General features: G+C 61.2%; 1 protein-coding gene across 1 annotated transcript in view; it reads right to left on the reverse strand.

The window, feature by feature from the left end:
• Window positions 1-202: 202 nt before the first annotated feature.
• CHD5 (chromodomain helicase DNA binding protein 5) overlaps window positions 203-11378 on the reverse strand; it is a 22078-nt gene continuing 10902 nt past the window's right edge. Inside the window, exons 11-31 of the mRNA XM_026862963.1 lie at window positions 10850-11059; window positions 10560-10771; window positions 9067-9198; window positions 8449-8557; window positions 7953-8144; window positions 7667-7867; window positions 7146-7283; window positions 6499-6620; window positions 5778-5951; window positions 4985-5126; window positions 4657-4788; window positions 4259-4376; window positions 3678-3802; window positions 3051-3282; window positions 2838-2963; window positions 2538-2710; window positions 1740-1914; window positions 1231-1323; window positions 759-847; window positions 521-654; window positions 203-382 (exon numbers count right to left, since the gene is read on the reverse strand). Of these exons, the coding sequence (XP_026718764.1) occupies window positions 226-382; window positions 521-654; window positions 759-847; window positions 1231-1323; window positions 1740-1914; window positions 2538-2710; window positions 2838-2963; window positions 3051-3282; window positions 3678-3802; window positions 4259-4376; window positions 4657-4788; window positions 4985-5126; window positions 5778-5951; window positions 6499-6620; window positions 7146-7283; window positions 7667-7867; window positions 7953-8144; window positions 8449-8557; window positions 9067-9198; window positions 10560-10771; window positions 10850-11059 (3186 nt within the window). The 3' untranslated portion in view covers window positions 203-225. The remainder of the gene's footprint in view (window positions 383-520; window positions 655-758; window positions 848-1230; window positions 1324-1739; window positions 1915-2537; window positions 2711-2837; window positions 2964-3050; window positions 3283-3677; window positions 3803-4258; window positions 4377-4656; window positions 4789-4984; window positions 5127-5777; window positions 5952-6498; window positions 6621-7145; window positions 7284-7666; window positions 7868-7952; window positions 8145-8448; window positions 8558-9066; window positions 9199-10559; window positions 10772-10849; window positions 11060-11378) is intronic.

An 11378-nucleotide genomic window follows, 5' to 3' on the forward strand; every position in this document is an offset into this window, starting at 1 on the left:
CAGCCAGGGACATTCGATGCTACAGCCCCGAGCCCGGACAAGTCTCCAGCGTGATTTCTCTGTTTTACCAGCTGGACCGTGCCACGCCCCCCGGCTCAGAGGCAGCCTGCTGTCCCTCCATGCATTTATCACAAAACCAGACGTGCACAGAGATCGAGATCCCCAGCGAGGGGCAGCGAAACCCCCAAGTCTCCAGAACACACCTGAAACGGCAGATTTAAAACTTCACTCACCCACCTTCTTCCTTACTAGCGACATGACGCCGATGCGCGTCAGGACGTGCTGGCGCGACAGCCCCTCCCGGGGAACGCCGTCCGCAAAGGTTTCGGCGCCATCCGCCCCCGGTTCACACAGATGTCGCATGAAGAGAGACACGTAGGCCCTGCGGAGGGAAAGCCAGGCCTCAGCCCCGCGCGGCCCACGGGCAGCCTCCGCTCTCTCCCCTGCGCGAGGGCAGTCTCAGGCCCAGACTAAGACTCGGCCGATCCTAAAGGGAGCGAGCGCAGCCCCCCGCCTGTACCTGAACTCCTTCTCGCTCTTCCCCCGCAGATCCCGGACCAGCCAGTGGGAGTTGAAGGCGTCCTGGGGCGGCATCCCCCAGCGCATGATGGCGTTGAGGAAAGCCTTGCGCTGCCGGGCGTTGAAGCCGAGGACCTGCGGGGAGGGGAGGAGCTGCAGTCCCGGGCCAGGCCTGAGGCGCCGGGGATGGCCGGAGCAGCCCAGGGCAGCGCCCGCACCCCCACACTCCCCAGGCTCACCTCGATATTCCCCCCAACTCTTGCCAGCAAAGGAGGGAGAGGCTTGTCCCGGTCACTCTTCAGCTGCCTCCGGGATTGTCTACGGCCACCTAGAGCCAAGCAGCCCCGGTGACGGTCGGGCCCGGCGTGCCCCCAGCCTCCCCCTCCCTCGGACCGGCGCAGAACCGGGGCCGAGCGGCCGCCCAGGCTGCAGAGTCGCTTCCACCCCCCCCTCCCTGCCCTCACCCTGCCCCATCCTCTGCCGTCTCCCTGCTCTGGACTGAGGTCCTGCAGCGGCCAGTGAAGGAAGCACCCAGTTGCCTTCCCTGGCGTGGGAACTGGCTCGCCCGCAGGCCAGCGGGGCCACCGCCTCCCCCTGAGCGCAGGCCCAGCCACACGCTGGTCCCTCCAGCCCCGACATTCCTGCTGCACCTGAGGGCCAGGGGCTTCCCGCAGAGCAAAATCCCGTGGAGCATCGAACGCATTAACTCACTCTGACCTTCTGGCCTCTCTTCAAAGTCTTCATCCTCATCCTCGGAGCCGATGGAGTACTCCGACTGGTTGTCAGAGAGCTCGTCTTGCCACTCTGCAGACAGCGAGGGAGGCTGGGTTAGAAGCGCCCGAGCGGGGGGACCCTACGGCGAGAGCCTGCCCGCAGCTGCAACGGCGCCAGGCAGCCAGAGGAGGACACGAGCAGGAAATCACATCCTCACATTTTCCAAAATCAGCGTTCTCTTACACAGAAAAAACCCAATTTGAAATGTTTTGCCCAAAGACATGTTTCTCCTAAATTCTTCTGGCAAAACCAGTTTATAGACCACAAAGTAAAAACACAAAAAATCTCTGGAGAATTTCTACTGTGGGAAGATTAAGAATCTGGGAAGTACGAGCCACGCAGCCTCCCAAACTGCAGAGGAACAGCAGCTCAGGCCGCACGTCCCTCGGAGACCTGTCGGAGCAGCTCTCCCCAGCCCGGCCGGGAGCCCAGCGCCGCCACCGTACCTTGGTCCTCCTGTGAGGCGTCGTTGTAGTTGACCTGCTTGCGGATTCTCTTCCCTTTCCCCAAGTTCCTGGCCAGATCCTCCTGTTGCTGCTCGTAGTGGTGCCGCAGCAGCTTCTCCCAGTAGTCGGGGTCCACGTTCTCCTCTTGCTTGATGATCTCACGCTCCACCTCCTCCTGCAAAGCGAGAGGCTTGAGACGAGGCAGCTGCAGGCCTGCCCGCGCCGCCCCGCCGCCTCGGCACTGCAGGGAGAGGGGAGGGCACCAAGCCACTGGCCGGAATTTGGCTCCTGGGTCTTTGCCCAGACACCCTGAGCTCGGCACGGGGCTGTCAGAGGGCTGAGAGAAGCTCCCACCCAGAGCTGCCCCGCGCGCCGCCGCCTACCCAGCCCTGCGGCGGCCCGTGCTCCCGCCGAGGGAAAAGCCACAGGTCTGCAGGGACCCTCAGGGCAGCGGCACCCGGTGAAGGAAATAAATCTGTTGGCTACTGGGAAAACAACCCATCAGCAGCGCCATGGCCCTGGCCGGGCTGCCGGGGATGGGCCTTCGGACAGATGGACGGTGCCTACGGATGCTCCGATGGGACAGGGCCCGGCTTGCACCCTGGGCTGCACAGGGCGAAGGACTGAGCTTCCCCTGCCGGGGACCCCCGAGCGCTGGAACGACCCACAGCAGCCGCCGAGAGCAGGGAGGAGCCTGCCCCGCGCCGAGACACTTGCAGCAAGAGGAAAGGGAGCAGAGGGGACACGGAGGGACGTACAAAGAGGTGGGATTGTAAGACAGGATACTAATCACATTACCACACCGTCCTCTTCTCTCACAACATACTGGGCCACTTTAAAGGAGCTGAGATACTCGTTCATGTTCTGCAGCTCCGTGTCATCAGTCGCATCCTGGTTTCGGTCCAGAAGCTTGGAGATGGCAGCGTCGTCGTAGTGGATCACGCTGCTGTCATCCACGTCCTTGTTGTCACCTGGAGAGCACAGCGCGGGGGACGGAAGCACAGATCACAGACAGCCCATGCCCTGAGCCCGGCCAGCTCAGGCTGGGTGCAGGGACAGGACGGGGGGCAGGTTGCCCCAACAAGGGGGGCTACACACCTGGCGGGGTGCCACCGTGCTTTTTTTTCATGCCGGGAGTCACCGCACCCCCCTTGGAGGACAGCGTGTCAGAGAAAGGGGTGACAGCATCCGGCATGGCGATCCGCTGCCCCTGGGACACCATGCCTGCGGGGGCAAGAGGAGGAGCATGAGCCCCGCCGCCCCGAGAGGGCCCCGCCGCGCACAGAGCACCCCCAGCGCCTCCCCGCTCACCTTCCACGTCGTCCTTAAAGAGCTCTTCCGTCCCAAACTTGAGGATGTCGTCCAGCTCTTGCTTGGTCATGGAGCCAGACTTGGAGCCGAGCCCCGGGCGGACCACGAGGTGGGTGAGCATCATCTTCCTTTTGGCCACCTGGGTGATGCGCTCTTCAACAGAGGCTCTGGTCACGAAGCGGTAGATCATCACCTTCTTGTTCTGCCCGATGCGGTGAGCTCTGCTGAACGCCTGCAGGCAGAGAACGAAGCTGTCGAGGGTGGCACCGGGACGAGCCAGCCGTCACTCCTGAGCTTTAGGGTCTGCCCTGGGTTTTGGAAATGCAAGTGGAAGCTCCCCAGAAGAGGAGGGGACACTCGGTTGTGAACAGTAGGCAGGAGAAAGCGAGAAGCCCGCAGAAGAGAGCCAGTTTTATGTGCCAGGTCTCTCCCACGCCGCAGACAGGCCAGGGCGAGGCTGGTGGATGCAGGAAGGGGGCTCCTGGGCAGTAACGCTCCCCATAAACCCTGCAGAAAGGGTCGGCAGCTCTCGAGAGAGAGACCAACTTCCCTGTGCAGGGTGTGCAAACAGCAGGCGGAGCCACAGAGGTACTTACTATAGGGGAAGGAGAAAGAAAAGTCAGAAACCTGGATGTCATTGTGGGGATTCCAGTCAGAATCATAAATAATGACTGTGTCGGCCGTAGCAAGGTTTATGCCCAGACCACCGGCACGGGTAGAGAGGAGAAAGCAGAACTGCTGAGCACCAGGAGCTGAGAAAGACAAACCCACAGGTGGCAAATGGTGAGACAGAAAGGAGCCCAGCGTACGGGGAAAGGTGCAGGACCGCGCCTCAGGGATAAACCAGGGGGAACGGTCGGTCTAAGCCAACAAGCAACAGGCAAGACAAGGAGTGAAAACACATCGTTCCCCGGGAGCCCGTTACTGGAGAAAATGCAGCTCCAGAGGCGGCGGCGAGGCTCTGCTGTCCACTGAGGCTTGAAGGGAAAGGCTGGAGCCCCTCAGGCGGGGCAGCCGGCCACTGGCACGCTCCGGGCTCGCCATGGGACGCAGCTCGAGGGCTTCACCAAGGAGCTGGACTGGCCAGCGTGGCCCAACTAATGCACAGGCAACACCCTGGGGGCAAGCGGGGGCTCCGGCACCCAGACACCCCCCACGCCGCCAACCCACCCCGCGCCCTCTCCTCGGCGAGGCAGGAACACGAGTACCGTTAAACCTGTCTATGGCCTCCTGGCGCAGGCCGCCGGTGATGCCCCCGTCTATCCGCTCGTACTTGTAGCCTTCGTACTCCAGGAAATCCTCCAGCAAGTCCAGCATCTTCGTCATCTGCAGGGGCAAAGCGACCCTGGCACGAGGGGCTCTGCGCGGGCCAGCTCCCCGCGCCCCCCTGAAACCTGCCCTGCCCGGGTTGATGGGGTTACAGCTCCCCTTCGTCCGCAGTCAGAGAGGTTCTGAACACGACAGGGGCGCCCTTGGGAGAGCTGGGACATGGCCCATCCGCCCCGGCTGCCCCAGCTGCCTGGGGGATCTGCTCCTGGCACTAAATCCTCACGTGGAACCAAAAAAATCCTTTCAAAACGTATGATTAATCCTTCCCTACACTCACCTGGGAGAAGATCAGAACTCTGTGACCCCCATCCCGTAACTTCTTCAGCATCTTTTGGAGCAGCATCAGTTTCCCAGAAGATTTGACCAAAGAATTCCCATCGTAGGAGCCGTTGGGCAGAACCGGGGCCTCCTGTGAAGGCAGCCTGGTTAGTCTCTTCCTGGGCAACACGCGCTAACGTCACCGGGGAATTCACGTGCATTTCAAAAATCCTTGTACGAAACCCCGTGTGTGAAAACCCACACCATTAACCATGGCAGGATCAGGGCAACAGCCCCCACCGACCGCCTGCACGCGACAGCCTGAGCAACGTCTCCACGGGACGTACCACCGCCGCCACGGGGAACAGGTACGGGTGGTTACAGCACTTCTTCAGGTCCATCATGATGTTGAGCAGTGAGACCTGGTTCCCACCACCTTTCGAATTCAGGGCTTCAAAATTCCTCGTCAGTATGAATTTGTAGTATTTCCTGCAGGAAGGGGGACAGGACAGACACCCCATTAAGTCGGCCAGATGCGGGACTGGCAGAAACAGGACGGTGCTGAATTAAACCCCACGTGCGTCACTGGAGCTTCACTGGGGATGTCTGGACGTTCTATAAAAGCAATGGTTTGGCACCCTCAGCCTGGGGCCGTGTTTATTCCTTTGCCCTCTGTAAGCGGGACAGACTCGGGGGTGCAGTAGCCAGGAATGTTTCCCGCCGCAGGGTGTAAACCAGGCCCAGCCCCACCATGCCGGGAGTTCGTGCCGTGCCCTTCCCCAGTCTCAGCAGAAATGCCGCTGAAGCTGAGCTCAGCCCAAACCCAAGGGAGCTGAGCAAGTGCCCCGGGGCTGCAGCGATGCTCCGGGCGAGCTGGCAGCACGGGCTGGTGCCCCGACAGGAGAAGGGGGTTCAGGCTGAGTTTTCTCTGCGCCCCCAGAAGTAGCAGAGCCATGCTGACAGCCTGCCACGCGCCAAACGCTCCCCGCTGAGCAGCCAGGCCTGCACAGAGCCCAGTTTAACTGTCCCCGGTGAGACAGAAAGCGCTCCAGCTCTTCCTGCAGCAGGCCCAGGGCAACGGGGCGCCCCACTGACACCCCGCAGGCGCAGAGGAGCCAGCCAGCTCCTGCAACAACTCACTTCTGCATCTGGCTCAGCTCCACGCGCACGATCAGCTCCGTCTTGGCCGGCATGTTCTTGAAGACGTCCGCCTTGAGCCGCCGCAGCATGTGGGGCCCCAGCAGATCATGCAGCTTTTTGATCTGGTCCTCCTTGGAGATGTCTGCAAACTCCTCCAGGAAGCCCTCCAGGTTACTGTGAAAGCAGGCAGAACCAGAGAGCGCTGAGCCAGGCGGGACACGCGAGGGCGGAGGAATCTGTATCTTAATGGCTTAAAAAACAAGGGCAGAGCTCCGACGGCGCAGGACGAGGTAAGAGCCCCACGCCTGCTCCCGAGCAGAGCAGAAGCCAGATCAAGGAGCTGCTGAGGGGAAACTCGCCCTAAATGCGCTAATACAAGGTCTGAACAAGTTCCCAAAGCCCCTCTGTCTCCTCAGAGAGGGACGAGGAGGCGGGTTCCAGTTCCTCGCTCACAAATCCCCCGGCCGACAGCAAGGCAACTGCTACCCCAGGATCCCAGAAGCAGCCGCCCACGGGAACAAGCGCGGGGTTACGTAAAACGTGCGTGTAGCCGCGGGGGCGACGCGTTCGCCGTCTGCCTGCGGCGCAGAGCAGGGACACTGGCACAGCAGTAACTGGATCCAGGCACCCCCACACCGGCAGCAGCCCCGCGGACGAGCCGTGGTGCTGGCTGGGTCTCAGCTTCTTCCCCTTTTTGGGGAGGGGAGCTAGAGGAACTTACTTAAACCTCTCGGGAGTCAGGAAATTGAGGAGGTGGAAGAGCTCTTCTAAGTTGTTCTGGAGCGGAGTCCCGGTGAGCAGCAGCTTGTAATCGATCTTGTAGCTATTTAATACTCTAAAGAACTGGGAAAAGAAACAAGGTTGGTGCGAAGGGCTCCGGGGAGCCGACTGCTCAGCCGGGGACTCTGCGGAACCCGGCAGCGACCTCTCCCCCATCCCGGGCGCACGGAGCCGGACCGCAGCCCGTGCACCCTGCTCCGAGCCATCCCCTCAGCACGGGCAGCAACCCCCAACGCCTCGGCCACACCGAGGACTGCGGGAAGGCCCCGGGGGCCGGAGGCTGCGCTTAGCCTCGGGTCAAGGGGAGAGGAAAGCAAGGGATCCGTTCCCCTCCGTGACAGCCCACCCAAGCGCTGTCAGGCTGCCGGGCAAGCAGCCAGGCTGCCACCTCCTCCCCTGCTGAAGATTTTTAATGCCAGAGGACATTAAAGAGAGCAAATCCACCAAGGAACAGGTCCCAGGCAGAGCCTGTGCAAGGTGAGGACATCTTTCAGCTCCCAGGGAGGAAAGCTCAGAGCAGCAGAGTGTGTCCTATCTTAGCGGCACCGGCCACAGCACAAAAATCACTCGCCAGTGTCTGACACCTACTTTGGACTGGTTGTTCTTCAGCCTGTGTGCTTCATCCACCACCAGACAGGCCCACTCGATGGAGCCCAGCACCGCCTGGTCAATGGTGATCAGCTCGTAGGAGGTGAGCAGGACGTGGAACTTGATCTGAGCTTCCTTCTGGAGGAGCAGGGAGAGAGAACAGCCAGGGTGAGGGCAGGGAACGGGACAGCCTCCACCTCTGCTGCTGCTGCATGTGACCCAGGGAGAAAAGCGGGGGACACTGCACCGCAAAGCGCCAGCAGCCGAGGCACGAGTCGTGCCAGCACAAAATCCACACCCGACTGAACACTGGAACCAAGCAGGGGGCTACAGAAACGGATCTGGCAGAAAACTTTAAAGCTCATCACAAACCTCTTGCATTTGGGAACAGTGCCAGCTTCCCTCTTTGGAAAACAGCTTCTAGGGACCTCACCAGCTTCCCCCTCTCCAGGTCAAATCCTGCTCCCTCCCCTCCTCGCTGGTGAAGCAAGTACTGGGTAGGGCACAGGCTTGGCTCCCACCTTCATCCGGAAAACCTTCTTTCCACTCCGGATGGCGTTGTCTTCAAAAGAAAACTCGTTTTCCCGGATGACCGACCGGCTCTCTTTGTCCCCCGTGTAGGTCACGACGTAGAAGTCGGGTGCCCACATCTCAAACTCACGCTCCCAGTTGATGATGGTGGAGAGGGGGGCGCTGACCAGATACGGCCCCTTCGAGTGGCCCTGCTCGGGGAGACAAAGCCCGAGCTGTCCTCCCCGCACCGAGCAGCTCTCGGCCACCTCGGGGACTGCTGGATGCTCTGCTCACCTCCTTGTACAGGGAGTACAAGAACACGATGGTCTGCACAGTCTTCCCCAGCCCCATCTCATCGGCCAGGATTGTATCCGTCCCTTGGGCCCAGGAAAACCTCAGCCAGTTTAGCCCTTCCAGCTGGTAAGGATGGAGCGTGCCTCCCGTGGCGTCGATGTACCATGGCTGCTTGTCGAACTTCACCGTTGGCTGACAAGAGGGAGACACGACGCGAAGCCGTGAGAACCAGCTCCCCGTCCTCCCGCTGCGGCCAAGCGCGTCCCTCATCAGCCTCGTGACACTGAACCGCCCCGAAGGGGCGCAGGCGGGGTCCCGGGCACAGCCCAGCCCTCAGGCTCCTACTGCAGAACCACCCCGGAGCTTCCAGTGAAAAAAGTACAGGGACCCCGAGGAACTAGAGGAGAAAAACCTAACAGGATAACCTAACCCAGAGGGTCCTCCCCCGCTCTCGGGGCTCACGCACCATAGCGCTGTCCCCGCCGTCCTTACTCACATCCACCAGAGGCGTTTCAGGGGGCTTTTCCAGCTTCTCCTCTTTCAGCTTTTTCCCTTTCTTGTTCAGCTTCTTCAGAGGGCGCGTGTCCTCCCCCAGCATCAGCTCCCTGCAACAGCCCGTGTGCATCAGAAGGCGGGCGGGCATTCCTCTGCCGCTCCCCAACCCGAGGGACAGAACCCCCTCTCAACCTCCACTGCCTGGTCCCAGCGGAAGCTTTTCTGGCCCCATTAGCACAGGCACTCACGGAGCATTTGCTAACTCTCCCCTCCCAACAGTCCACACAACATCATCCAAAACGAAGAACAGCGATCTCATCGAAGCGCTCTGGTTTTTGCCCCAAAACAGAGAGGCAGCAGCGCCACGGAGCTGCCCAGAAGCACAGGGACACCCGGAACATTCCGGCAGCATGAACGCAGGGGAAGGGGAGCACCAGCTGAAAACAGCAGCCCCAAAACGGCCTTCCGGGAGGGGCCAGCTTCCCGACAGCACTCAGCCACTGCTCTCTGGAGAGAGGCCCCTGCGAGCGGTGCCCACACACTCCTGAGGGACACACCGACGAGCCCCCGGCCGTCCCCAACGCCTGCACAGGCCGCCCCGGCTCCGCCCGGCTCCTACCTGTGGTTCCAGTAGAGGTGTTTGAGGTTTTCGTAGTAGGGGATGTCTATCTCGTCGATCTCCCAGGTGCACTGGTCGTACGGCAGGTCTTTCCACTTGATCAGGTAATGGATGTCGCCCTTCTTGTCAAAGCTGTAGCGCAGGGCACGAAAAGCTGTCAGTGAAATGGCCCTCGACCCCCGAGAAGCAGCTGGCCGTAACCTGCTTCCACAAACCTGGATGCTTCATCCTCTGCTTCTGCCCACAGACCACAACATCCAGGCTGGGGCAGAAAAACGTAACGGAAGTATCAGGACTTTGCGGCAGAAACACCTGTTCACCTGCTGCGTGTGTTAAACCATTAAGCTGTAAAGGCTGCTCTTCCATTCCACCGAACAACCCCGTTTGCCTGTTTTCCCAGGCCTGGATGAACCAGCACTCACCCTGGTTCTCCTCCAGCATTCACTGCTCTAAGTTTTGCTTCCACTGAAAAATGAATAAACACACTGCCGAGTCCGATTATACGCCTACAGGGAAAAAAACCCTTGCCTTCTTAGCAGACAGGGGAAAGCTTCCACGGAAATTAGCCTGGCAGTGCTATTTATTTCCTGCCAAGCAGCCTTCAAGCACAGTTGCTGCTTGAAATTTCAAGTTGCCACTTGAAACGTAGAAATTCAACAAAAATTCATCTCTAGCTGCTCGATGTAAAAGAACCATCTGCGCAGCACATTTCGTATGCAGGAAATTTCTCCCACAGAAAAGAAACGCAGATGTTGGCGTCGGGCACTGCTCAAAGCCCTCTCCCCGGGCACCGGGAAGGCCGCACCTCTCGGGTACGGGCAGCACGCGGGTCCCCGAGGCAGGTGCCGAGGGGCCGTGTGGTTCCGAGAGGAACAAACGATGCACAGGGACAGGGGCTGCTGTCCCGCAGGGCACAGGAGATGGAAGCCAGACCCGCACTGGGCTGCAGCAGAGATTTATGAGGCTGTAACAGGGACCCAAACACATCTGGGAAGAGCAGAACAACTGTGCATCCACCTCTGGGAAAATCCGCTGTCTCTATTTTTAACACACAGCGTAGCAGAAATGAAAATAAAGCAGGCATCGATTCACTCCGGCCTTGGTTCACCTCGGAGCCAACCTCCAAGGCGACAGAGGCCTCGAAACAAGCCAGCAGCTGAAATTCCCCCAGCCCGCGATTTTGGCTTTGCCAGAGCTTCCTGGCGCCGGTGGGGAGAGCTCAGCCAACGCAGGAATCCTGCAGCAGGCAGCCCCGGAGGCTCAGCGAACCGCGCAGACCGCCCGTGGGATCGCCGCACGCGGAGGTGAAACCCGCAGAGAGCGCAGAGCCGCCGCCCAACGCCTCGCCCGCAGCACTCGCGGGGGCCCCGGGGCACGCGGCAGGGCTCGTCCTTCCCCTCTCCCTCCCCGGCTCACAACGGCATCGCTCAGCACCAGCACTGCCTGGGGCTCAGGCACCCCGGCACCACCTTCAGCCGCAGGCGGCTCCTCACCTGTGGTTCAGGATGCGGTGGATCATCATCCACTCGGGCTTGATGCCGTAGCGGTAGAATCGCTCCTCCATCTTGGCATACTGGGGGTCTTTGTTCTTCCGCTTCTCCCTCTGGCTGTCCTCATCCCCAGAGCCGTAGTCGAAGGCCGGCGGCTCATCCATGTCATTCTTCCGTTGGTAGTTGCGGTACATCACGGTGTGGTAGAGCTCCAGCTGCGGCGGGAGGGAGCCACGCTCAGCCCGCTGGCCGGGGAGGCGCACAACGCCGACGCCAAGGATGCGCTGGCTCACCTGCAGCTCCTTGACCCAGGAGCAGTGCCAGTAGGAGAGGCCTGCCCACTTCACGAAGAACTCGCGCTCCGGGATCCCCTCCAGCACCTTCGGCGGGGGCAGAGCCAGCTCCGCGTCTGGGGCGGGCAGCACGGGCGGGAGCGGGGCGGCCGGCGGCTCCTTCCAGGCCCAGTGCAGGATGCGTTGGACTTTGCCCTTCAAGGGAGGGCACTGGGGATGAAAAAGCAAACAGGCAAGAGCACAGAGTTTAAGGTGAGCCCCTGTCGGGGGATGCAGGGAGGGCAGAAGGGGCTCGCAATGCGGCTGCAGCCGTGCCGACGCGGCAGGCAGAGCACAGCCAGGGCTGCGGGGAGCGTGGCAGCACAGCCTCTGCCGAAAGCTGCTGCCAGAGGGAAAGCCCAGGGCGGAGAGGGACCGTGGATTCACCCCCGGCCGCGGCAAACCGGGAGACCCGAAGGGTCCCGGACTCTGGCTGAGCCGGGCAGAGCCACCCTGCGCCGTTCTAAGGGGTGGGGGTGCGGGGCGGGCG

This window comes from Athene cunicularia, assembly GCF_003259725.1.
Source record: "Athene cunicularia isolate RWA chromosome 21 unlocalized genomic scaffold, athCun1 chr21_part1, whole genome shotgun sequence".
Classification (NCBI taxonomy): domain Eukaryota; kingdom Metazoa; phylum Chordata; class Aves; order Strigiformes; family Strigidae; genus Athene; species Athene cunicularia.